The sequence below is a fragment of the Heteronotia binoei genome, chromosome 9 (assembly GCF_032191835.1).
Source record: "Heteronotia binoei isolate CCM8104 ecotype False Entrance Well chromosome 9, APGP_CSIRO_Hbin_v1, whole genome shotgun sequence".
In the NCBI taxonomy this organism is placed as follows: domain Eukaryota; kingdom Metazoa; phylum Chordata; class Lepidosauria; order Squamata; family Gekkonidae; genus Heteronotia; species Heteronotia binoei.
In genome coordinates this window covers 114,609,528-114,636,983 of record NC_083231.1, presented here as the reverse complement: position 1 = coordinate 114,636,983, position 27,456 = coordinate 114,609,528, and the positions used below count along the sequence as shown (strand labels likewise).

The 27,456-nt window shown below is 45.3% G+C and overlaps 1 protein-coding gene across 3 annotated transcripts in view; it reads left to right on the top strand.

Annotated features, from left to right (window-relative positions):
• The window catches only part of CTNNA2 (catenin alpha 2), a 1,018,631-nt gene that overhangs the window by 954,551 nt on the left and 36,624 nt on the right, over positions 1-27,456 (top strand). For all 3 annotated transcript variants that reach the window (XM_060247184.1, XM_060247186.1, XM_060247187.1), the window contains 2 exons: positions 2,409-2,514; positions 9,119-9,253. In XM_060247184.1, the coding sequence (XP_060103167.1) occupies positions 2,409-2,514; positions 9,119-9,253 (241 nt within the window). The remainder of the gene's footprint in view (positions 1-2,408; positions 2,515-9,118; positions 9,254-27,456) is intronic.

The following is a 27,456-nucleotide window of genomic DNA, read 5'->3' as shown; positions in this document are numbered from 1 at the left end:
TAAGCAGGTCAGCCCTGGTTGGTGCTTGGATGGGAGACCACCAAGGAAGTCCAGGGTTGCTACGCAGAGGCAGGCAGTGGTAGACCACCTCTGTCCATCTGCCCTGACCTGAATGGCCCAGAATAGCCTGATCTTCTTAGATCTTGGAAGCTAAGCAGGTCAGCCCTGGTTGGTGCTTGGATGGGAGACCACCAAGGAAGTCCAGGGTTGCTACGCAGAGGCAGGCAGTGGTTGACCACCTTTGTCCATCTGCCCTGACCTGAATGGCCCAGAATAGCCTGATCTTCTTAGATCTTGGAAGCTAAGCAGGTCAGCCCTGGTTGGTGCTTGGATGGGAGACCACCAAGGAAGTCCAGGGTTGCTACGCAGAGGCAGGCAGTGGTTGACCACCTTTGTCCATCTGCCCTGACCTGAATGGCCCAGAATAGCCTGATCTTCTTAGATCTTGGAAGCTAAGCAGGTCAGCCCTGGTTGGTGCATGGATGGGAGACCACCAAGGAAGTCCAGAGTTGCTACGCAGAGGCAGGCAGTGGTTGACCACCTTTGTCCATCTGCCCTGACCTGAATGGCCCAGAATAGCCTGATCTTCTTAGATCTTGGAAGCTAAGCAGGTCAGCCCTGGTTGGTGCTTGGATGGGAGACCACCAAGGAAGTCCAGAGTTGCTACGCAGAGGCAGGCAGTGGTTGACCACCTTTGTCCATCTGCCCTGACCTGAATGGCCCAGAATAGCCTGATCTTCTTAGATCTTGGAAGTTAAGCAGGTCAGCCCTGGTTGGTGCTTGGATGGGAGACCACCAAGGAAGTCGAGAGTTGCTATGGAGAGGCAGGCAGTGGTTGACCACCTCTGTCCATCTGCCCTGACCTGAATGGCCCAGAATAGCCTGATCTCCTCATATCTCGGAAGCTAAGCAGGTCAGCCCTGGTTGGTGCTTGGATGGGAGACCACCAAGGAAGTCCAGGGTTGCTACGCAGAGGCAGGCAGTGGTAGACCACCTCTGTCCATCTGCCCTGACCTGAATGGCCCAGAATAGCCTGATCTTCTTAGATCTTGGAAGCTAAGCAGGTCAGCCCTGGTTGGTGCTTGGATGGGAGACCACCAAGGAAGTCCAGGGTTGCTACGCAGAGGCAGGCAGTTGTTGACCACCTTTGTCCATCTGCCCTGACCTGAATGGCCCAGAATAGCCTGATCTTCTTAGATCTTGGAAGCTAAGCAGGTCAGCCCTGGTTGGTGCTTGGATGGGAGACCACCAAGGAAGTCCAGGGTTGCTACGCAGAGGCAGGCAGTGGTTGACCACCTTTGTCCATCTGCCCTGACCTGAATGGCCCAGAATAGCCTGACCATCTTAGATCTTGGAAGCTAAGCAGGTCAGCCCTGGTTGGTGCTTGGATGGGAGACCACCAAGGAAGTCCAGGGTTGCTACGCAGAGGCAGGCAGTGGTTGACCACCTTTGTCCATCTGCCCTGACCTGAATGGCCCAGAATAGCCTGATCTTCTTAGATCTTGGAAGCTAAGCAGGTCAGCCCTGGTTGGTGCTTGGATGGGAGACCACCAAGGAAGTCCAGGGTTGCTACGCAGAGGCAGGCAGTGGTTGACCACCTTTGTCCATCTGCCCTGACCTGAATGGCCCAGAATAGCCTGATCTTCTTAGATCTTGGAAGCTAAGCAGGTCAGCCCTGGTTGGTGCTTGGATGGGAGACCACCAAGGAAGTTCAGAGTTGCTACGCAGAGGCATGCAATGACAAATCACTCCTATTCAACTCTTGCCTTGAAAACCATACAGGGTCAACATAAGCTTCCTGCAACTTGACAGCAAAGAAGGAAAAGAATAGTATCCCTGAAAAATACTTGGTTTTTTCCCCCCTTCAGTTTAGTCTGAATATGTCCAAGCATGGGCAATGCTCATTTGCTGTTAATCTTGCTCCCTGCCCACTTCTCCCCCAGGGAAATCTGCCCCCTTCCGCACACATTTTTTTGCACTGGATGCAATAGTTGTTGCAGTAAGCACTGGTTGGGGAATAACTGATTATTTTTTTTTAAAGCAGTTTTGCATTCCACCAGGGATGTCGTCTTAATGAGCACTTTAAAATGCACATACTGTTAAGCATAGTTCACAGGCTCGGAGGCAAAAATCAAAAGAAAATGCTGGCAAAGCATTTTGGAGCATGCACAGGAAATCCAGCCATTCCCTATTTAAAAAACACACCCAAAGCTAATCAAGCGATGCTGTAATAAGTCGTTTAGAGGTGATGTTGTTCTAAATCGGGAAGGCATTCCGGGTGCAATTCTTTAAACGGGGTGGGGAGGTGAAGGGGGGAAGAAAAATATGAAAACCTTTCTGCGGGATCCTGATGTTGTTCATTTCTGTAATTTAATTAGATGCCACCGTAATTACCTTGTGTGTTCTAGGGGTAAAGGGCCATTGAAGAATACGTCCGATGTCATTAATGCTGCCAAGAAGATCGCCGAAGCTGGCTCAAGAATGGACAAATTGGCTCGCGCAGTGGCCGATCAGGTAACTTCGCAGTCGCTTTCGAAAGGGATTTGCCCGGCACTGCCAAGCCGTGAAGCATTTTGCCCAGATCGTAGGGTGATGTGCTTGGCGTTCCGATTACCTCTCCTTTGTAGAAAACGTGGGCTGGTATTCATGAGTCTTCTTGTCAACTTTTATCCTACCAGGAGGAAATCTCCTTTTGGTGTTTGTATAGCTTAAAGCCAGCTGGTTTCCCTTAGACTTTTCTTCAGAAAAAGCTCCAATTCCCACATATGCAGAGTGTACAAGCTGTTATTAGAGAGCCGGGGGAAAGCAATTAGTTATGGCACAAGAACTTAGAACTGGGCAGGGGCCATTGGAAATGAATTTCCTGCTGTTCAGGAAATACTGACCTAATATGAGCTGAGCCCAAACTTTCCAAGTAGTCCAACCCCAGTTTTTAGAGTCAGAGTTGGAAGGGATATCCAGGGTCGTCTAACCCTAGTCCAAACCTGATGCACAATGCAGGAACTTCACAAATACCTCCCTCCCCTGGGGTGGAATTCTAGCAGGAGCTCCTTTGCATATTAGGCCAAACCCCCTTGATGTAGCCAATTTTCCAAGAGCTTACAAAAAAAGAGCCTTGTAAGCTCTTGGAGGATTGGCTACATCAGGGGTGTGTGGCCTAATATGCAAAGGAGCTCCTGCTAGAATTCCACCCCTGCCTCCCCGCTAAGTTCACAGGATCAGCATTGCTGTCACATGGCCATCTAGCCTCTGTCCGAAAACCTCCAAAGAAGGAGAGCCCGCCACCTCCCGAGGAAGCCTGTTCCACTGAGGAACTGCTCTAACTATCAGGAAGTTCTTCCTAATGTTTATCCAAAAATCCTTTTTTTATTTAATTCCAACCCCATGGTTCTGGCCCGACCTTCCGGTGCAACAGAAAACAATCCCGCACCATCCTCAATATGACAGCCCTTCAAGTATTTGAAGATGGTGATCTTACCACCTCTCAGCCGTCTCCTCTACAAGCTAAACATACCAAGTTCCGTTAAGCTTTCCTTGCAGAACTTGGTCTCCAGACCCCTCACCATCTTCATTGCTCTCCTCTGGACACATTTGAACGCGTCTATAGCCTTCTTAAATTCTGGTGCTTGGCCATCAACCATGCCCATAACCCTAGGCTCCAGCTTTTGTCCAAAAAGCGTGAAGAGAAATTGTCACATAGAAGCAAGAGTTTGCAGTAGCAGTGGAGGCCTCATCTTTATTGTGCGCATATTTATTCATACCCTCCACAAGTGTCAGGGAACCTTAAACCAGAGGCCTCTGTCGTGGCTGCAGCTCATCCAATCTAGGATTATCAGGCTTAACCTTGATAGAGCTGACCGCAGGGACATGGGAGAGGTTGACATCAGCAGTGCAGACGTTGCTGTGTCACGTCCAAGTTGCAAAGAGTAGCTTTAGGAATTGCCAGAGACTCTGCGGTTTTACTGTTTTAAAAAACCCTTGCCACGTTGCCAGTGCTGGGGTTTCGTTTCCAGGTGCCACCATATTGTACCATAGAGCGTCCGGCGATTCCTAGAGCTACTGCTTGTGACTTCCGGCTTGTACCTGGAAGTGACATCACAACACTGCCGATATCACTTTTTTAAAAAATTCTCCCAGTGCCACTTGGAATGATGTTGGGTAACAGAGCTTGCCAGTGGGAGGGCTGGCAAATTTCCCATTCAATACCACATCACTCCTCCATAGAGCTTGCCCTCTTCTCTTGCAAAAGTAAGTTTTGGGAAAGGAAGAATCTGTATTAAATCAACCCATTAGCTCTCGGAGGAGTTTTAGGGAGGAAAGCAGGTTTTTTTTCCCCTAGAGCAGGGGTGTCAAACATGTGGCCTGGAGGCCGAATCAGGCTCCCAGAGGGCCCCTATCAGACCCTCAAGCAACTGGATCATGTCTGCTTCCTTGTCCCTCTCTCTTGCTTCCTTCTGCATCTCAGCTTGCTTTGCTAGGCTTGCTCAATTGCACAGGAGCTACAGAGCAAAACCTCTATTTTCTCCATTGGTTGAGGCTCCTCCCCCTCCTGCGCTTCCTTTGCCCTTTCCCCTGGAACCAGTGCTCCCTCTAAGCTGAGTTAGTGTGAGCTAGCTCACAGATTTTTAGCCTCCAGCTCACACATTTTTGTCTTAGCTCAGGAAAGATGACCCCAGAGCACAACAATTCATGCAGTACCTCACAACTTTAATGCCGGTAGCTCACAAATTTAATACCAGTCACTCACAAAGTAGAATTTTTGCTCACAAGACTCTGCAGCTTAGAGGAAACATTGCCTGGAACCCATGGAAGAGATACAAAGAAATCACCTTTAAGACCGACGAGTGCTAATGTTTTAAGCATGTTTTATTTTAAGGGTTTTTAAAAAAAAATCTTTCATCATGTTTGCCTGTGTCCTTTAAAAAGTTTATATCTTTGCTACCTAATCTTAAATAGGTACACACATGGCCCGGCCCAACAAGGTCTCATTTATGTCAGATCTGGCCCTCATAACATATGAAACTGCCTTATACTGAATCAGACCTTGGGTCCATCAAAGTCAGTCTTGTCTACTCAGACTGGCAGCGGCTCTCCAGGGTCTCAGGCTGAGGTTTTTCACTCCTATTTTCCTGGACCCTTTTTAGTTGGAGATGCCGGGGATTGAACCTGTGACCTTCTGCTTACCAGGCAGATGCTCTACCACTAAGCCACCATCCCTCCCCAAATGAGTCTGACACTCCTGCCCTAGAATTTAGAAAGCTAGGAAAAATTAATTACTAGGAGAGCTACCAAGACTTCACCCATCCCTGCCTAGAATGCATTTTAAAAAACCATAGCAGCTGCTTGTCAGGCATGGGAGCAGAGACCAGACTGCAGGAGGAATAATTTAAAACAAATTCAGGCAGGGTTAGCTGCCCTTCGTCAGTACCTTAAATATAAGGAAATTTTATGGAACTTTGGAGACCTCCCCGCAATGTAAACTTTTTATGGACCGTTGCATTTTTAATTACTCTTCTGAAGAGAGAGAGGCCGTCGGTTTTCATTTGCCGCAAAGGACTTCCGTTTCAACCCTTTTGTCAGCCCTCCGGGGAGTTGGTTTTAAAGTTCCTTTCTGCATACCGGGCCTCCAGAGCGGGATAAATATGACTGTGTTAAATTGTTACTAACTGGGAAAATGTCGCTTTGGGATTCACACATGAAAGATGTGCCGATGATTGGACAGGAAGAGGAGAGAGAGAGACGAGCCAATTTTCTGGCATCGTTCTGTATACAGAAAAGATTAACCTTAGCTATCCCTGAGAATTCTCATGATGCTGGCTTTATTGATTTAGGGGAGGAGGGGAAGTAAGCAATGCTATGGCTGTCAAGGCACCCTCCAGTAGGTTCGTTTTCCCGCGATGATCCATCGGAGCTCTGTTTTCCTCTGGATGCTAGTGTGTACGGTAGCTCTCTGGTGTCGTTTTGGTGCTTGGGAATCAGGCACGCCTTAACCGAACAGCTGTTAGAAGCAGCAATGGAGGGGCAACTTGTGCCCAAGCCTCCTGGGAGTTGAGCAAAAATCCTCTCCTTTGGGCATCTACACAACTTGTTTAATCCTAGAATCATAGAGTTGGAAGGGACCTCCAATGTCATCTAGTCCAACCTCCTGCACAATGCCGGAAACTCACAAACACCTCCCCCTAAATTCACAGGATCCTCATTGCTGTCAGGTGGCCATCCAGCCTCTGCTTAAAAACCTCCAAGGAAGGAGAGCCCACCACCTCCCGAGGAAGCCTGTTCCACTGAGGAACCGCTCTAACGGTCAGGAAGCTCTTCCTAATGTTGAGCCGGAAACCCTTTTGATTTAATTTCAACCTGTAGGTTCTGGTCCTACCTTCTGGGGCCACAGAAACAATTCCAGCCAGGCCCCAGGGAGGCTGCCACATGACAATCTATGTATCTGTCCAGCAATCCCCGGGGGCCATACCAAGTGACCTTGAGGGCTGTATGCGGCCCTCGGGATGGAGGTTCCCCACCCCTGCCTTATGGGCATGCGAGTTGCAAAGCCTGCTCAGTCCTCTGGCTTTTACTGTTCCTATTCTTCTCCCTGACCTTTTTCATCTTCTTTGGATTGTTCGGTCCCAGTGTCTTTCCCTTCAAGCTTGCCTGCTTCCATTCGTAGGGTTGCCATCTCCAGGTTGGCAAGCTCCTGAAAATTTGAGGGTGGAGCCTGGGAAGGACAGGGACCTCAGTGGGGTACAATGCCATAGAGTCTGCCCTCCAACACAGCCATTTTCTCTAGGGGAGCGGAACTCTGCAATCTGGAGATGAGCTGTAATTCCAGGGGGTCCCCAGGTCCCACCTGAAGGCTGGCATCCCCAGTCTACTGGAGTCTAGCCTTGGCCTGACTGTTGACTCACATGTTCCCAGTTCATCATAGGAATCCCACATTCCAAGAACATCACAGCTACTGAGCGGCACGTTTTGCAGTCCAGCTGAGAAATGGCCCCACTGGTCCAATATAGTATCATCTGATGATTACCTGATCTCAAAGAGCAGGATCTGTCTCGGATTTCCATAAAAAGGCTTCCCTAGATCCGTTCCTTGAAGACTACTAAACTGAAGGCGCTGGGGCTCAAACCAGAGAGACCACGCAAAGAATGTGCTTTGATCCTCAACTCACAATCCCCACACTGCTCTTAGATCATTCTTGCCATTTGACTCCGAACGCACAGCACAGGGAATCGGCTCTCTTTGCTGGATTTCATTGGGCTGGCTTTACAGAAAACAGTGTCCCCGGGGAGCAACGTATAACGTCAATGCTACGTGTCGTTCTGTATGGTTGCAGATTTATACCCCGCCCTTCTCTCTGAATCAGAGACTCAGAGCAGCTCACAATCTCCTATATCTTCTCCCCCCACAACAGACACCCTGTGAGGTGGGTGGGGCTGAGAGGGCTCTCACAGCAGCTGCCCTTTCAAGGACAACTCCTGCGATAGCTATGGCTGACCCAAGGCCATTCCAGCAGGTGCAAGTGGAGGAGTGGGGAATCAAGCCCGGTTCTCCCAGATAAGAGTCCACACACTTAACCACTACACCAAACTGTACTGGATCGTTGGCTGGAAATGGCACGTAATCTCTTGTTACGAGGGTGTTGTCATCGTCTTCCCCCTTCCCTCCTGGGGTGTCAGGAGCCAACATGGTTGTAGTGGTTAGCAAGGCCTTTTTTTAGCAGGAAAGCACACGAACCCAGTTCCGGCTGGCTTGGTGTTGGGGTGTGTGGCCTAATATGCAAATGAGTTCATGCTGGGCTTTCTCTACAAAAAGCCCTGTGTGAAACACTGGTGATGTCAGGGGGTGTGGCCTGATATGCAAATGAGTCCCTGCTGGGCTTTTTCTTCAGAAATAGCCCTGGTGGTTAGACGATTGGATTAGATCTGAGAGCACCATGGAAGCTCGCTGGGTGGCCTCAGAACAATTCCCACCTTCTCAGTCTAACCTACCTCACATCGTTGTCGTGAGGCTAAAGTGGTGGAGGAGAACAGACAAATGGCAGGAGCTTTGGGTCCCATTGGAGGAGAAAGAAGGGAATATCAATCAGTCCATCAAATCACGTCTCTTACTATGTTGATCATGATATTTTCCAGCATTGACTTTTCTCCCTTTCTCACAATACAAGAACTCATGGACATTCAATGAAATCGCTGAGCAGTCAGGTTAGAACGGATAAAAAGAAGTACTTCTTCACCCAAAGGGTGATTAACACGTGGAATTCGCTGCCACAGGAGGTGGTGGTGGCTACAGGTATAGACAGCTTCAAGAAGGGATTGGATAAGCATATGGAGCAGAGGTCCATCAGTGGCTATTAGCCACATCTTATCATTGGAACTCTCTGTCTGGGGCAGTGATGCTCTGTGTTCTTGGTGCTTGGGGGGGGGGGGGGCACAGTGGAAGGACTTCTAGTATCCTGGCCCCACTGGTGGACCTCCTGATGGCACTTGGGTTTTTTGGCCACTGTGTGACACAGAGTATTGGACTGGATGGGCCATTGGCCTGATCCAACATTGGTTCTCTTATGCTCATATGACTTGGTTTGCCCAAATTCAATGGCACCCGTGCCTTTCTGATTTCAACAGTGGGTCACCAGAGTGCCACCAGTGGTGTTCTTCTACCAGTGCACCATTGTCATTTGCTAATAAAAGGGGAAAAAATGAAGAAAGCGCTTCATTTCCTCCTTATTAATGGTTTGCGGATCTCAAAGCATCTCTTGTAAATGTAGTCCTTACCGTGCTATAAAGAATGTGCATCACGCATCAGTAAGGCCTTATGTTTAGTGCAAATTGAGCAATGTCCTAAGGAAACAGCAATAGAGATTATTCTGTCTGCTTTACAGCTCGTCAGGTAACTGACAAACAGTGCTGCCGGTGGTCTTTTTTTAGCCGGTGTGTCCCTCTGTGCTTTAGCGTGCGCTCGTTTTACCAGGGAGGAAAACCGGCCTTTGTTAAATGTGTTGCCAAAGGGTTAAACAAAATGAATGCCTCCAGTACAGCAGTGCACCGGCTGTTGCTAGTACATCAAGAGTTCGGGCTGTAATAAATCACATCACTTTTGTTTTCTCTCTCTCTCTTTTCATTTGTAGTGTCCCGATTCAGCCTGTAAACAAGATCTGTTAGCATACCTCCAGCGCATTGCTCTTTACTGCCACCAGCTTAATATCTGTAGCAAGGTGAAGGCTGAAGTCCAGAACTTGGGAGGAGAACTTATCGTCTCTGGGGTAAGCCAGTTCTTAATCTGTTTTGTGTCCCCATTCATTAATACTTGCAGATTTCCCACCCACCCCTTTGGAGGGTGACAATGTATTGAAGAGATGAAGTTCCGTTGTTATTCGTAAGCAAAGTCCCTGTTTGCTTTTTTTTTAAAAAAAATCATCCCCATTAATCCAGATGTTTTGGCCCTGGTCAGCTATCAATTCTTAAAGTTTTTGCATTCAGCAAAGGCTGAACTATCAGGGCCTCCTTCCTTTTCCAGAATGACCGTAGGGTTCCCATTCCCTCCGTAGAGACAGGGGATCACCTACCCTTTGCATCCATTGCCTCTCTTAGTGGCAACCGGAGAAAAATAGCAATAATAAACCACAGTGTTGTGTGTGATGCCATGTCGCTTCTAGTAGAAACCCCAAAGTGATTCATGGTACCTCTAGGAGTCACCAGAAACTGTATGGTAAAACCATAGAGTTTCCAGTAATTGCCAGAACTCTCTTTGACTTCCATTTTTTTTTAAAACCAGAAGTGACATGACCCCACAGCTGACATTGCATCACCCCGTATACCTCCCAACTGCCTTCCCATTGGTTGCCAGGCAGTGACCAGAAGGAGAATCTGGGACACAGCCTTGCCCTATGAGATATCTTTAGGCCTCTCAATGAACTGTCCCAAAGGCCTTATAAAAGTTGTCTTCTTAGGCGCCTCCAGATTGTCTGTTCTATGCTCAGGGGCAGGGCTTTTTTCATAGCAGGAACTCCTTTGCATATTAGGCCACACACCCCTGATGTAGCCAATCCTCCAAGAGCTTACAGTAGGTCAGGACGAAGAGCCCTGTAAGCTCTTGGAGGATTGGCTACATCAGGGGGTGTGGCCTAATGTACAAAGGAGCTCCTCCTACAAAAAAAGCCCTGCTCAGGGGAGAGGGCCAGAGGAGCATAGGAAGGGGAGATCCTTGGTAATGGAGCTAAAAATGGACCTGGCTTAATTTTAGGTCTGCCATTTGCCAATTCTCCCTTTATGGTAATATATAAACACTTAGATCCTTAAATCCTCACCAGTTAAATAAGTAGTCATCCTTCCAAAATGCACTATTTGGCATCGAGGAACCCCCCTGCCAAGTTGTAAATATTATAATTAGTTGGAGATTTTTTGCAAATTGGCTCCTTGTAAATCCACTTTATTCAGAGATACGATAATTTCCTTCCTCTGTGCCTAAGCAGAAGAAGAATTGCAGATTTATATCCCGCCCTTCTCCCTGAATCAGAGATTCAGAGCAGTTTACAATCTCCTATGTCTTCTCCCAGATTAGAGTCCATGCATTTAACCACTACACGAAACTGGCTCTCACTACACCAAACTGGCTCTTACTACACCAAGCTGGCTCTCACTACACCAAACTGGCCTAAGACTGTACACCTCTGTGTCTAGGGCCCAGTTATTTTCAAGAAGCGGAGGAGGCAACAATTGCCTTCACTGCAGGTCCAATGAATACCGGGTTAAGAAAAATAATATTTTTACTAAAAAATCTTAAGCAGGTTTAGAAAATCTACGGAACACTTTTTTTTTTTTTTTGACCCGCTGGCTGTTTTCAAATACAAGTTGGTGTTAAAAACATACTATGATCTAGGGCCTTTTTTTGTAGCAGGAACTCCTTTGCGCATTAGGTCACAAGCCTCTGATGTAACCAATCTTCCAAGAGCTTACAGGGCTCTTCGTACAGGTCCTACTGTAAGCTCTTGGAGGATTGGCTACATCAGGGGGTGTGCCCTAGTATGCAAAGGAGTTCCTGCTACAAAAAAAGCTCTGCCGTGAAGATCTGAGACCTTTAGGGTGTTAGATTCAGTCCAGAAGCACCTTTGAGACCACAATTATATTCTAGGTATAAGCTTTCAAGGATCAACTCTCCCTTTGTCAGAATCTGACGAAGGGTGCTTTGACTCTCCAAAGCTGATATATCCTAAAGGTTTTCATGGTGTCTGTGGTTCTCCTGGACTGAAATCTAGCTCTTCTGCCACAAATCAATAGAGCTACCCTTATGGGGGCCAGTACGTCAGCAGTCAGTTTCAGTGAAAGCCTTGTTTTGATCCTCAGGGCCCTTTAAATTTTACCCCATGTGGGAGTAACTGATATATAGGTGTGGTAACTGAGCTATCTAACTCAGTTGTGGTTGGAAGCTGATCACATGGGTCCTTTCAAGCAATGATTCCATGATCAGGAACCAGCCAATCAGTCCCAGTCCACCTCTGATTCATTTAGTAGCGGTTTCCATGTAGCTACGGCCATTGTCGCTATGGCTTCACATTTGCAGCTAGAGCTAGGTAAATTTCAGGAATAACCAGGGAAAGAATTGCATCTCTTAAGCATTTTTTCCTGTCGTCAAGTTAGGGCCGCATTGATAAAGCAAAGGCAGACATGTGCCCTTTCCAAATCAGTTTAAGACCCTGAAAGAAAAAAACAAAAAATATGGGGGTAGGGGGGAGAGTCTAAGAGATGCTAGGAAACAATTGCCTGAAGTATATCCAATGCATTGTAGGTGTAAAACCCAAGAACAAGTCGCCTTATGTGACTTGCACAGAGAAGTACCCAGGGGTGGAATTCTAGCAGGAGCTCCTTTGCGTATTAGGCCACACACCCCTGATGTAGCCAATCCTCCAGGAGCTTACAAGGCTCTTTTTTTTTAGTAAGCTCTTGGAGGATTGACTGCATCAGGGGTGTGTGGCCTAATATGCAAAGGAGCTCCTGCTAGAATCCCACCCCTGGTAGTACCTCTCTCTGCAAGATTCACACAATGTGGGTATTCATTTAGAGACACTCATTTTTACAGGAATACCAGTAAGAGTTATGGATAGAGCTACATATATCACACACGCATTCACCATATATATTACAGAGAAAGCTTGTTGACTGGATAATGTGCATGTTATCTGGATAATCTGCAGATTTCTCACACATCTTTTGAATGGTGCTGACCTAAAATGAAATGATTTGTGTAAACATTTTTAAAGGAATCCTTCTCACCCCTTTGTTTTCTTGGGTTCAAGAAACATTCTCTTCCATCTGAATGGGCTTCATTTCCCCTTAGTAACATGTAACTAACTTTGTTTGACTAAGGGGGTAATCCCAAGTGGTCTACTCAGAAGCAAGTTTCAAGTTATTTGGCGGAGTTTACTCCTAGGCAAGTGTTGTTTTAGGATTACAGCATAAATAACACTAGGACGTCATAATGTCAATTGCGGAATCCTTGATCTGAAGCCCGTCCCCAAACCATCGCCCTCACTCTGAATTGGCTCCGTTGGCCCGGTTTAATGTCAACGTGCGGCCAGTTGGCTAGGTGTGATGCTGGCATATGTGATCCCTGATTGTCTGGGATCACTCGAGGAAGGAGAGATAACTGTTAATGAGAAAAACCTGGCACCGAAGCAAGCAGCCAAGAGGAAAAACAATAACAGCAAGCAAGCAGTTCCATAAAAAGATGAACATTTGTAAATCTAAGTTTGTTTGGACAGAGTAGAGAGATTTCTGCTCCCCTGAAAGCACTATTTTGACCTGAAAATCAAAACAGGACAACCGTTCATAGCAGCCATGCTTGTGAATGCCAAGATGTTGTCTTTCTATCTGGCTAATCTGCATGAAATCCAATTTGAAACACGTTGTGGATGTTCCCTGATATGTACTGGATTGGGTGACGTATACCTTATCCCCAAACAGTACATTTCTACAGACGCGAATAATTCATACATCAGCCTGTTTAAAGTGCCGAGACCTCAAGCCGGCTCGGATAATATTTACTTGAATTAAGCATAACACTCGGGAGACATTATCAAACAGAATCTGCTTTAGAAAGGTAATATGTGGTTTTGAATATTCCGATTTCTCACCCTCTGTTTTCCAAAAGCACAGGACAGTAACAGTAAAATGCAAAGGACAGAATGTAGCCAAAATTAAGCATCTAAAGGCCCACTGATCTAAATGGTAGAGCGGAAAAAAATGCTTAAACGTGCAAAATGTAACTGCTGAAGCCCCCTTCCCCCACATTGCCGGACAGATCAGTAGTGGGACTATGACTGATTTCCCACTAGCCTTATGCTGCTCCCACACTCCTCTTCCCTGCGGGGCTTCCATTGGATTTCCCACTATCTGCCCGGGGCTGCAACTAGCTTCGCCTTTTTCACGCAGCAAGCAGAAACTGGTTTTCAGAGGATCTTGTTTGCTGCATGAAAGAGGCAAAGCGAGTTGCAGCCCCGGGGCAGATAGTGTGAAATCCGACGGAAACCCTGAGGATAAGAGGAGAGTGAGAGCGGCATAAGGCTAGTGGGAAATTGGTCTGTGTCTCTGTGATGGAGCATCTTCTTGAATCCAAAAGGTCCCCGGTTCAAAGCCCAACATCTCCACAGTTGGGTTTTTTTTTAAAGGATCAGATAGTGTGTAATGAGAAAAACCACTGCTTGGAGCCACCTTGTAAGCCGTTATGAACTACGAGGAAAATGAAGCATATGAAATCCTTAGGGTTTGTAGAATCTTTCGGGCTCAAGTGCCGTGTTCTACTGGAGAAAGTTTTTCTTCCAGACGTTTTGTTCTCAGCTGCGGAGAACATCCTCAGTGCCGTTGCAGCCGGAGCAGGCGCTCTGACCTTCTTGGCTGCTGTGCATTGAGCGCCTGCTCTGGCTGCAACGCCACTGAGGATGTTCTCCGCAGCTGAGAACGAAACGTCTGGAAGAAAAGCTTTCTCCAGTAGAACACGGCACTTGAGCCTGAAAGATTCTACAAACCCTAATGATGATGCCAGCCGTGAAAACTTGAAATCTTTGATAAGCATATGAAAGTTTCAGTAAATAAACTAAATAGATTGAAATGCAGCACAGCTCTTTCTCGTCAAAGGAGACAACATTAACCTTGATAGACAAATGGCATGGCTCAATATAGGCAGCTAAATACCAACTCAACCAGACACAATAATCAAAGCTCAGTAAAAACAATATATCCTGTGGTTGCAACAGCACCTACAACAGTGATTTGAATAAACAGTCAAAATATAGTTGTTATAGATTATATAATCGCAACATCACAATGAAATTAGACAGAAGTCCAAGATTTTGCTCATCATATAAACCTCTCAGAAATAAAGAAACAAGGTTCTTACTTCCAATACTCTGTCTATATATACTATATAACAATAGAAGGTAAAATAGGCAGCTTCATGTGCTAAAGTGACCACATCACTAAATTATACTTATCTTCCTAGGGTTTTAGAACTAAAACAATTTGTAGTGGAGGGATGAAAAGACGGAAAAGAGGAAGAGTAGGTTTTTATACTCTGCTTTTCTCTGCCTTAAGGAGTCTCAGAGCGGCTTAAATCACATTCCCTTTCCCTCCCCACAGCAGGCACCTTGTAAGGTGTAGGTGAGGCTGAGAGAGTTCAGAAAGAATGGTGACTGACCTAAGGCCACCCAGCCAGGATTCATATGGCGGAGGATTGGGGAACCAAACCCAGTTCTCCAGATTAGAATCCACCATTCCTAACCACTACACCACGTTGGCATTTTAAGCAGAATTCACAGATGAAAATTCGGTTTTTAAAAACTACCCCGTTTTTGTCAAAATTTACAATTGTCCATGAAAAAATAGTCAAATTAAATGCAATACTGACAAGTTTGAGACCTCAGTATTGAATTCAGCAGTGTAGCTGAAATCTGTATTCAGGCGAAATTAACTTGTGCTGTGCTTAGAACTCTTCCAAATGTTCTCTCTAATGCATCCCCAAGGAATGAATGTTGCACATGCATGGTGCAGCCATGGAGAACCCCTTCCCATCGCTCTCTCTCTCTCTCTCTGATCTCTGGAGGTGATGTGCAGATGGCAGACTCAACACAATGCTCTGGGGTATAATTTTCGCAAGGCGCTCAGCGCACCATTTCATGTGGCTGTAGCTCAGCCCATTTTGATAGAGAGGAAAACCGTGGATTCCCTATGCCCTTAATTTGAGCCCCTTGTGTAATTCTGGCGTTATCCAGCCGAACCCAAGACAAAAGTTCCCAGGTCTCCTTTAGATGCCTGCAGTAACAGAGAGAATGGCCCATTCGTTCAGTGTCCGGAATGTTTCTTTGTACTCCTTGAATATAAGGGGGTGAATAGTTACAGACAATGAAGAGAATTGGCTGTAGGTTGAATGATATCATATGCACATTATTCATCTGCTGGCCTTCATCCATAACATCTGGATATAAAAGCTGCTATCCTGGATTCCATCACCTTCTAGTGTGGGTAAGGAACAGAACCCAGAATGGAGCCGTGGAGAAAGAAAATGTTTGTTCTTAACGATAAGGGCCACCCAGTTTAGTCCTCGTGTGCCCCCAAGTAAACCCCTTTGTTTTCTGTCAAATAAACGAATGGTTGCCATCCAGAAGGCAAAACCGGCTTCTAGCCCTGATACTTGTTGCCCCTATTGTCACTGATAGACAAGATCCTGCAGTCGTGCCCTGTGGGTCTAAGATGTTGACCACACCTCTCTCCACGGATCATTGCAGCACAGAAGTCCTTAGTCAACACACATCACCACAAGGACAGTGTTTTGCTAGTATATAATAAGGGGTGGGCTCGCAAAGCAGGGTAGGAGTGGTTTTGCCTGATATTTTATTTGGGAATCCTTGTCACCAAAGCTTTCTGGAGATCCTAAGATGAGGACCCTGAAACATTCTCCTCCAAATAGGTGCTCTCTCTCTCTCTTAATACACATTTCAGAGCATTGTGATACTAAAGTCTTGATGTTCTTACAGCTGCGGCAATCCCACTGCTTCAGCCTTCTCTCTCTCTCTCTCTCTCTCTCTCTCATGTAACGGGCTCAGATCTTTCTCCTCTGACCTGCTGGCATAACAGGACCTGCTTCCCATCTTCATTAATTATCATCACTTCCACCCGCCTCTTACCAGCCGCTCTCTCCCCCCACCACCTGGAGCACATGCATCAGCTTGGCTGTTGGGCTTTAATTTTCCATTCCTGTCTTTGCTCTCGTATCATCCGCAAAAAAAATGGATGTTGGGCCGGCTTCCCCAAGAGCTGTCGTTGTGTGCATCTCATCACACGCTACAAGACCAAAGCGGCCAAACTGCTTGACTTCTTCATTCTTGGTTTGGCAGTCTTTAGCATCTGTTGCTCTCGAGCTTCCATCATCACTGTCTTTAGATTTTTTTTTTCTTCATCCAGCCATAATCCAAAGCAATGCTAATCCCATCTTTGTGAGTTATTTACCTCTGGCATTGCCGTTAAACAATATGTTTCAGAAGTCCTAAACCAAATCCTCTCGAGATTGCTGGTATCGGCTTCTGTTGATCTTTCCACTGTCTAATGGTGCAGGAAGATTTGCCTGCTGTATCTTGTTGTTGTCTTTTGGGGAGTTTCTTGGTTTAAAGTGAGGAAAACAAAACATGAGCTCAATACCTTTCTGGCAGTCTACAATTTGACGTACAACTTCAGAGTACTTTATGATGCAGGACTATCCAGAGATCTGGATTCCAGCTTCACCTCATCCGTAGCCTCCTCGCCTACTTCCTGCTTCCATCTTGTTCTTCATCCTCTCTTGGATAGCCAATTGCAAATAAAATTGTCCTTTATTTGCATAGAATGAAATACATAGAGATAATTGTTCTGAAGTTTGCATACAAGTACTGCGCTCATGTGCCTCACAAAAAACAATGGAAGATCAATTGTATGTTTTAAGATTTGTGGCCTATCTACTCCTGGCTCAGGTTGGAGAATGGCAACATACAGGTGTACAGCATCTAAGAAGATCAACGTGCATGTATTTCAGTTAGAATGGATATGTGATTAAACATCACCAGTGTACTCGGTAGAAGGATTTGTGTGTTTGGTCAAAGCCTCTTTTTTTTCCCCCTCCTGGCTCCTCCGCCCCCCTCTAGTCCTGTAGGATCTTGATCAATTACGGTGGATACGAGAATTCGACCTTTCCTGGATTTTTTCATCGCATTAAGCAGCAGTGGTAGAACATAAATTTGAACGGATGCTGGGAAATTATAACAATTCGACTACATGAGGAGGGGGATGGGTTTGTCTTGAAATACTGTGATATAGAACAGCTGACATGCCTGGAACTAACCCTGGTAACAGCACTGTCTCTTGATTCAGGCAACCTTATCCTACCAGACATACACATCTGCAGGGGTGAAATTTTAGCAGGAGCTCCTTTGCATATTAGGCCACACACTTCTGATGTAGCCAATTCTCCAAGAAGAGTCTTGTAAGCTCTTGGAGGATTGGCTACATCAGGGGTGTGTGACCTAATATGCAAAGGAGCTCCTGCTGGAATTCCACCACTGCGCATCTGGCTGTTTAAATGATTACATCTGCATAAATGTGCATATTGATGTTTGGTTATGATCTTTGGTTTTGGTTATGAATACACACATAATAGCAGATGCCGTCACAGAAAAGGCATTTGCCTTTGGTGCATCTTCTAAGATGGCATCAAGCAACCACAGCTTTCAGATTCTAACTACAGAGACAAGAAAGAGACAACGGGCCAAGTCACCAGTAGCCACTGTTTGCCACGTTTGTTTGTTTGCTTCCCTGTGAGAGCCAAAGATTATCATTACGAGTCTGTCTTTAAAGCATCACATAGGCTGGGTACAGACGGGCAGCTTCGGATGCACCAGAGATGCCCCAAACTGTGCCGCCCCAAACTGGAATGGACAAAGTGATCAGACGTTCCTGCGCAAGGCACCTGCATCTCACACAAGGGGCACTTCAGCGCAGCTAGACGGTTGTTGCGCACCATCCCTTCATGCGGTTTGAGTTTCTTTTTTGTTCCTTACAGCTTTTTAGGAGCCATGCGCTCGTTCGCCCATGTGCCTAGGCCAGGTTTATTTTATTTTTTTTAAAGAATGCTGGTGAGTGCCTAGAGCTGATTGGTGGGTTCACACCACCAATTCGCCTCGCTTGTGCTCCCTGGCATTCAGATGCCCAGAAAGGCAAAAGAACAGGGTGAGTACTGGAGCCAGATGGGAGGCAGATGCGTACGTTTCGACTTGATTTTTTAATCCATCTACGAGCCGCCCTTGTGTCGGCGTAAGCTGCCGGTCTGGACCCAGCCATATAGTTTGCATCGATAATTCAAGTAGGAAAACATTTCCGTTTTAGACGGGAAGTGTCAATCGGGACAACAGTGGAGTATGACTTACCTAGTCCCTTCCTATCTCCCTGGTTCTAAGCGGTTGTAGGAATGTTGCAGTCGCTAAAATGAAGAGATTGTGGGATGGGACAATGTTCGACTAGTTTGAGAAGGCAAGAGACATACTTGTAAGGGGACAGAGCTTGGGTTTTTACATGTTGATGTTGCTCCAGTGAGTAAAAGGAAGTCTGGGCACTCAAGATGCAGTGATTCCAAAGCAGTGTACCTCTGGACACCGGATGCTAGGGACAATTCATAAGCAGAAGGGGTTCTTCCTGCTCCATTGTTGAGGTTCCTGAGACCTCTGGCCAGCCACTGTTAGAAACAGAATGCTAGTCCAACAAGGCACTGGAGTGAGCTTTAAGGGAACTTTAAGATGCATTGATCATTCTAAAGGCCAATCCGCTCAGTGAATGAAAGGAGTTGGGGCTTTTCCAGCCGCTGAAAGCAACCTGGATTTTATATTTCGTTGTGTCTGCCAAGTTAATAAATCCAAAACCAGATGTTTGATTTTCACACCTCTCTAAAGAAAACTTCTTAAATTCTCTGAGACTTAAAAAAAAAAAACTATTATCACATCCACATGTAATGGGGGAGGGGGAGGGGCAATGTTGTGGCATGGATTTGTGTTTGTCTGCCAGGTTATTTTAGCCAGTGGGGTATTGCCATTGAAAAAGAGATAGCATGCGTCCCCTATTAAACAGCAGGTAGGGTTGGGGCGGGGCTGCGTGTGTGGCCACTTTCAGATGCTAAAGGGCTAGGTCAACAGTTCTCAAGCTTTAAATACCCAAGATGCACACTTTTTTTAGAAGTAAATGAAGAGATCAGCTGGGGGCCTGCAAGGAAATCACAGACAGAAAGGTACAAATAGTATGCGAGGCTGACCCCAGGTCACCCAGTGAGCTCCATGAGAGTGTGAGGATTTAAATCTGGGTCTCCCAGTTCCTAATCTTAAACCGCTACACTTCACTCGTTTTAGTCAGGCAGCTGTTGTTGAACAATAGCAAGCAGCCAGACATGAGTGAGATATGCAAGTCAAGTGGTAGCAGGTTGCCCAGTGGTTGCTGCTTGACCTGGCCCCAATGAGTCCTCATTTAAAGACCAAAGCAGTCCGGGGATTCGGGGGGAGGGGGGGATATACACCTTTTTTGTTAATAGAAACATGGGCTTAAAGGCTGGCAATACTGTTGTGCAGGGGTGGAATTCTAGCAGGAGCTCCTTTGCATATTAGGCCACACCTCCCTGATGTAGCCAATCCTCCAAGAGCTTACAAGGCTCTTTTTTGTAAACTCTTTGAGGATTGGCTACATCAGGGGGTGTGTGGCCTAATATGCAAAGGAGCTCCCGCTAGAATTCCACCCCTGCTGTTGTGGTTGTTAAGCAGCACCCACTGAGAGCCTTCATTTATTAAAGCCATGGGCAGTTATATAATTTGGGGGGGGGGGGGGTTAACTACACCTTTTTAAGGTTTCAGATTTTTCTACAAAGCTTAGGCTTTTCTCAGGTATGTATTTTCTGTTCATGGCCCCGATCTCTGGATTTAAGTATCCGCAGATTTGACCGCATTGAGAATTAGACATATAGATGGCTGTGTTAAAAGCGTACACTCTCGAAACAGCACATCAGTTATATCTGTGACTTCATCGAGTATCTAGATCCAAGCGGGCAACCGTGTTGGTCTGAAGCAGTTGAACAAAGCAGGAGTCAAGTGGCACCTTTAAGACCAACCAATTTTTACGTAGAACGCAAGCTTTTATTTAGAACGTAAGTATCCTTTGTGTTTCTGAATTAGAGGAAATAATATAGAAAATATGGGTATAAAGTAGCAGGAACTTCTTAAAAAATTAAACAGTTGTGGGGTTGAGACAGAGCAGCGATAAATCAATCAGGCCATTACCTAAGCCTTACTGAAGAAACAGATCTGCTTCAGTAAACAGTATGGCTTTTCTTTTCTTTTTTGGGAAAAAAAATCAATTCCGTTATTATTTTTTTTAAGCTGTCGTGGCATTTTTCTTACCTTACAAAATACCAGCTCATAAGTTCAAATTACACTTGGCGTGCATGTTTTATCTACCGCATACAATGGGGTCCCTGTGTTCTGCTAAATGAGATATTTACTTAAATAACTGTCTCCAGCCTTTGTTATAGTTGTCCAGCCATTTCACCACTGAGAATTGCCACTTCTAGAGGAAATAGAAAAGGGGATTTTGTCATTTTTTTACAAATTTGACTTCTCCCCGACCAGTGCATTTGCAAACATTCCCGCATTGCATATCGTCGTCTGAAAAGTGAGTTAGTGTGTTGAGTGAGCTGGTGCCCCTGTTGATAATATGAATGGGCACGAACCTCCCCACAACCCTGAATTCATCACAGTTTAGCGATGCATTTAGGTCCGTGGTTCGCAAACGGAGGTTCGTGCCCATCCCTATCCATGACCCTCTCATGACTCTCCACGTGGTTTTTTGGAGGTTCGTAGGGCTTGTAGTGGGAAGTGAAGGAGAGTGAGAGGAATTGTTGAAATTTAGTGATGAATTTAGGTTCATGGTTCACAAATGCAGGTTCCTGCCCATCCCTATCTGTGACCCTCCCATCACCCTCCACATGGTGTTTTTTTTTTAAGGTTTATGGGGCTTGTGGTGGGAAGTGGGGGAGAGCGAGAGGGATTGTTGAAATAGCTTATTTCCATTTTGCACCCCCTCCTCCTTTTCCAAGGGGTCACTGAAATCATTTGTGGGCTCTATTGGGGAGTCTGGTTTGAACTAAGCTTCCCAGCAGAGCCCCATCCAAGGCTGAGGTAGCACACCTTGCAAAAACCATGTAAAGGGACGCTCCCCTTAAATGGCTTTTGCAAGGCATGAAGTCCAAGTGGCAAGTTCACCTGGAAGTGAGTGTACTCACCTCTCAGACTTCACTCACTTGTGGGAACATGCCTTTAAGTGGCTTTTGCAAGGTGCTTCGCACCCAAGTGAAGTCCATGACGAGTTCACCCAATCACAAACCTCACGAAACATACTGGTCCAGTAACTGGGGAGGCTCATGAAGGTTCGTGGAGGCGCGCCAAAACAAACCTCTATTTTCCCAGTTTGTGCCCATCCCTGGTCAATAAGCTTAGGCATCTGTACATCTGGACAGATTGCCATGTCTGCAGCTTGAGGGAGTGCAGGCTGCTTCCATCTATCTTTTGAGTCACTGTTCTGTGAAATTAGGATACTGGCCCAGGGAGATTTTACCTGCTAAGGTTTGAAAGAACCTTTCTTTGGTTCTCTAGAAACTTATGACCACTTTGAGTAATGGTGTTTAAATTTAACCAGGAAAATTTCAGTCCTAAAATAAATAATAGCAAATACCATGTTATTTGAGACATGTAAGGTTATATAGAACACAATTCAAGCCCCGTAGGACCTTAAAGACCAACAACATTTTTCAGGATATAAATTTTTTGTGAGCTCATTGGTTTCTGATGAAGTGAGCTTTAATTCATGAAACGTTACACCCTGTAAAATTTTGTTGGCCTTTAAGGTGCTACTGAACTCGAATTTGGTACTGCTACTCAGGGCTCTTTTTTCTAGCAGGAGCTCCTCTGTGTATTAGGCCACGCCCCTTGATGTAGCCAATCCCCTTGGAGCTTACAGTAGGCCCCATACTAAGAGCCCTGTAAGCTCTTGGAGGATTGGCCACATCAGGGGGCGTGGCCTAATATACAGAGGAGCTCCTGCTAGAAAAAGAGCCCTGCTACTACTACAGATTGACATGGCTACCTCAAAGTAAGCTTCAGTAGCCCACTCAACATTGGACCAGTAGGACCAAAGGAAGCGCCATGGTAGTGAGAAAATTTGGCTCAAGACTTAGGGAAGCGACTTTGCAAAAAAAATTTTGAAAGACATGAATGGCTGGAATCAAGGTATGATGAAGCCCAGACTAACCCATTACGAGATGTTGCTTGTTTTCATTCTTGGGTTAACCAGTCTGTAGCTATCAGGTCTTGTTCAGGGTTAGGTGGGCCCATTTGTATGGCCAGCACAGAGGGCTTTAACAAGCTGAGGAGGGGTTGACCTTCCATTCCTTGCAAGCATGCACCACATATGCAGAGCGTGTTTGCAGCAACAAACTTTATTCAGTGGTTCAACAGACAGCAAGGTTCCCTCAGGACAGCTCCAGCACTGCCATGACCTGGCTGCCTGAATTCCCTCACCTACCCCACACCACCAAAGCTACACCAGCTTCTGCCTCATGTTCTTTCTACATCTCCCACCACTCAGCTCTCTTCAACACACCCATTCTTCACCCCACCCCCAAAGCTAGCCTTGCACCTTAGTGGCTTGGGATGGACCCCTGTTGCACAGCTTTTTGTGGCCTCTCTGCCCTAGGGGTATACCCTCTCCCGACTTAGCAGCTCCATCCCTTAACAACCACCTTCTCCCCAACCAGTACTTTTGCAAATATACTCAAGTCCCAGGATTACCACCTCCAGCTGGGCTCTCATGTGGGTCTCTTAAAGATGTCTTGCCCTTCCCCACCCACCCCCAGTACCAAATAGTCCATTTCTTGTCTTACGTACGTCCTGTTCCTAGTGGTTTGTGGTACCCTTTCCCAACTGTCTTCTTACACTCTCTCGTTTGTATATTGTATAAAAATGCACATTTCATAACCTTGCAGAATTGGTGTGCTATTTCTGATGTGTTGAACCCCCCACATTTGGTTTATGTGCAGTGAGTCCTAAGAATAAGGGAAAACGACTGTACAGATTGTTTGACAATGACCACCAGTAGCAGAAGAAAAGTGCATGCTGGGACTGGTAGGGGCGGGTGCGAAGCAAATGCTAGCCCACTCCTTGCAGAGGTACCACATCTCACTTTTTGTTGTTATGCATCATGTAAGAAGGAGAATAGAAGCTGGTGATGGGCCCAGGTGAAGCAGATGAAAATCACAAGCATACTTTAGTTGGCCATGCAGAGTCAGGAATTGTTTTGTTTCACCTTGGGATTCCATTCTTGTGGAGGGGAAACACATTATGTAAATTGGTTGTGTATGATTCATGTGGTAGCAATTTGTATGATCGCAGCAAATCACTAAAATGCTGCTGCAATTGCAGAAATAGCCACAAAAAAGTATAAGCCATGAACTCTGCCTCTCCATGTCACGTTGGTAACCATTTAAGTAGAGAGTTCTCGCAGAGGTCTTATGATATGCCAGCATCTTATGGCAGATGTAGAAGTAAATGTGCTGAAAGAAGCCAGAATGATCTTCATGGATGTTACCAGTGTACATACGAATTTGTTCTTGAACGTTCGTCGATGAAAATTTCTTTTTCTCTGGCGATAAGTATGTGCTCAGAGCCCACTCAAATCCAAAATGATCTTGGAAAAGGGATACCAGCAGCTCCCAGTTCTGAGCTGGTGCTCTACAATTTGTTTCAATGCCAAAACATTTTTGCCTGAATTGCAAAATCCCAGGCTATATTCGCGTGTGGAAGATTTTTAGAAGTAGAACAAAACCAAATCTGTCTCAGCTTTCTTCACTGGTCTTCTTACCATCTAAAGAGAAGGATGCTTCCTGGCCATCCTGAAATGGGTTATGTCATCAGCTTTCTTCGATCCAACATTAATTCTTTGCAAGTCAACAATCTTCCCCACCCATTTTAATTTTGTGTACCATAGATACCACCTCTCGCCACAAATTCGTTTTCCACTCAAATTCTATCAATTCTTATAATGTTCAAGCTTAAACAGTTCTTTCATGTGGAAGCAGAGCAGCACGCTTTGATTGGCTGCTTCAGTCATTTAGATTCACAATAACACAAATCACAAGTCCAGGGTTATGACTTCTTACAAATTACAAATCTTGATCCGTTCGCTAAAATATTCCTCTGCTTAAAATGACTTGTATGTTGAAGAGAAGAGCTGTATATCAACTACATCCACTCGTCGTTCAATACCATTTTCTTGTTCTTATTAACCCAGTAATTCCTACATATCATTCAGTACACCATTCCCTCTGTACTGAAATATACTGTATCTTCCAAATATATTAGTTATTTCTTTTATTTGAAAGATTCAGGTGGGTAGCTGTGTTGGTCTGAAGCAGCAGAACAAAATTCCAGCTCAGTGGCACCTTTAAATCAACAAAGTTTTCTTCAAGGTATAAGCTTTTGTGTGCACGCACACTTCTTCAGATACCTTGAAAGGGAAGTTACCACTGGTCATCTCATAGAAAAAGAAGTGCCAAAGCTCATAAGTACAACTCGTATAACTCATTTGCATATGCCACATACCCCTGACATCTCCAGAAGGTGTCCTAAATTATATCAGCTCAGCATCTACCTTAAAATGTTTCTTGAATTATAATTGTCATAATAAAACCTTACTCCCATTATACTTTTTCAATTACTTTCTCCTATTTGGCCACAGTGGCATGATGAAGATTTCCATCTGTCTGTTTTATATGTTTTGGTTATTTTCCCATTTTTTGAGGGGGAAAATATGAGAACGTTTGTCAAATTCTCACCGGGGGTTTGAACAATGGAGCCCAGAAGCAAGTATTTGGTGCGGGAGGGTGAGAAAGAAAAAGCACAATAAAATGTAAAGGTTCTGGAGCTCCGCTTCTGTGAGCTCCTGCCCAGAATGAGGCCTGGAAATTACGAGTCCATACATATAGGTAGATGGTGAGCAGCAGATTAGCATATAATATAACACAGATGTTCAACAGATGCAAGGACCAAACAGGGATAACAAGCTTAGTTTCTATGGTCACCACATTTCTTTGGGTTTAATTCCAGGGGGAAACATAGTGAGGCAAATGAATATATCAAAATCCTCTTTATTTTATTATTTGTTGTATTACTTATGGAGTAGTAGACTGGAATAGCGATTGCAGTGTAAGGCAATGAGTAGTAGAAAGTAATGTAATCTGAAAGGATAGATTGGAATGTATTGGAATGTATTTCTCTGGCCTAGCGACAGAAGAGACATAACACTGCACAACCAATCACCTCACCTTAAAAGAAAATTCTGTTAGGTACGCCCAATGCTTGAGGGAAAATAGATGGAATCTAACAACAGAATCTCAATTAATTACTCCCAGCATTCCATAATTAAGAAGTGTAATTTACACATCAATCTCCAATTTTGATATATTTATTTGTTTCGCTATATTTTCCCCAAGAATTAAAGCCAAACAAATAGTGACCGTATAAACTAAGCTTGTTATTCCTGTTTGGTCCTTGCCAATACTCCCTCTAAACTGTGGAGTCTTGTGAGCAAAAATTCTGCTTTGTGAGCTACTGGCATTAAAGTTGTGAGCTACTACATAGATTAGTTTGCTCTGGGGCCATTTTTCCTGAGCTAAGACAAAAATGTGTGAGCTAGAGGTTAAAAAACCGTGAGCTAGCTCACACTAACTCAGCTTAGAGGGAACACTTATCCTTGCAACTGTTAAACAGCTTCATTATGTGGTATGCTAATATGCTGCTCGCCCTCTTCCTATATATATGAACTGGTAACTTCCATTTCAAGGTATCTGAAGAAATGTGTTTGTACTCGAAAGCTTCTACCTTGAATAAAACTTGGTTGGTCTTAAGGGTGCCACTGGACTCAAATTTCATTCTGTTCCTTTCTTTGATGTTTGGCTCACCATGCAGCCATCCTCTCTCTCTCTCTCTCTTTGTGTCTCTCTCTTTCCTACATTAAATCCTACTCTCAACCCTTATTATCCATCATGTCTTGAGAAACATTATTTCCAGTGCTGAGGATCCAAGGGCAGATGATCGCTGGTGGCCTTATCAGCGCTAACTGCTGCTGAAGCTTGTTCAGATCTTTTCCAAAACACTCTTCTTTACTCCGAACCAAGAAGGATCTTACTGTCACTTAACATCTCTTTAGGACCCACACTTTGCCAGTCTTTAAAACAAAGAGGCGAGGCAAGAGCTTGAGTGCAGAGGAGACGACCTGATTTAAGGTGTATTTGGGGATATAGGGTAGACTCGAATGCCAAAGTAGGTTGAGATGTTAAAGCAGCACAGGAAAAAGCCATGTGGTATACACAGCACTGCCAGGACCACGGGGTCTGCTTGGGTTCAGCCTGCAATGAGGGACGACAGTTACAGCCGTGCTCCGATAGAAGTCGTTACGGCACCTCGGATGACCTGATAAGACTAGACACAAGAATTCGAAAGTCAAAAGGTACTTTCTACAATTCACAGATCACATCAGAAGTTCAGAACTGCCTCCCCAGTGGTGTGAGAAGTGGGAAGCTCAAGGTAGTTTAAGAAAAATCAAGCATTAGACCCCTTTTGGACTTCTCCCCTTGCAGAGCTTGCCACCCCATTCCAGGAAGAAATGTGATTTTTTTGTGTGTGTGTTTTGTTTTATCCCTTGAAGTTTTAAGGACACATACTTATGATTAAATAATCAGGCACATTTATTTAATACTGTCTGCATCCTGATTTCCGGTCAATAAATTGCCTTGCAAAGCAGCTCACTTTGGTCAAGGTACACGGGCCCCACCCCCCTAGTTAAAAAAGGAAAGAGAGTGAAGGGAAGAAGATCGGTGTGTTGTGTGGGGTGAATCCACTCATCCTCCGAGTACCCTTCCTCGAACCTAAGTGGCTTTTCCTCCAATGGACAAGCCGCTTAGACTGTATGAAGGCCTCAAACCTGATCTAAAATAAAAAGTGGGGTATAAATGTTTCAGTAACGAATGAATAAAGTTTGCTCAGTGTAGTGATGTGATCCATCCCACTATCACTATAGATATTTTTGGGGCCAAGCTGAGCTTCCTAATTTCATCTAAATCCATGGTGTTCCTCAGGAATCCCTGACGGTGTCTGTGAGTGCTCTCAGAAAATGGGCAGGGTTTTTATCTAACGGGGCTTCTGATTGGCTGTGCAGACAAAAAGGCATCTTGCTAAACAGATATTCTGCCTAAAAATGATGAAGACTTACTATTGTACAGTATCTTGCTCCCTGACATTTTGTGGTTGGCTTCGCCTCCTGCAGCAGCCATTTTGTGATTGCACCCATTGCCGTGTCTCAGATC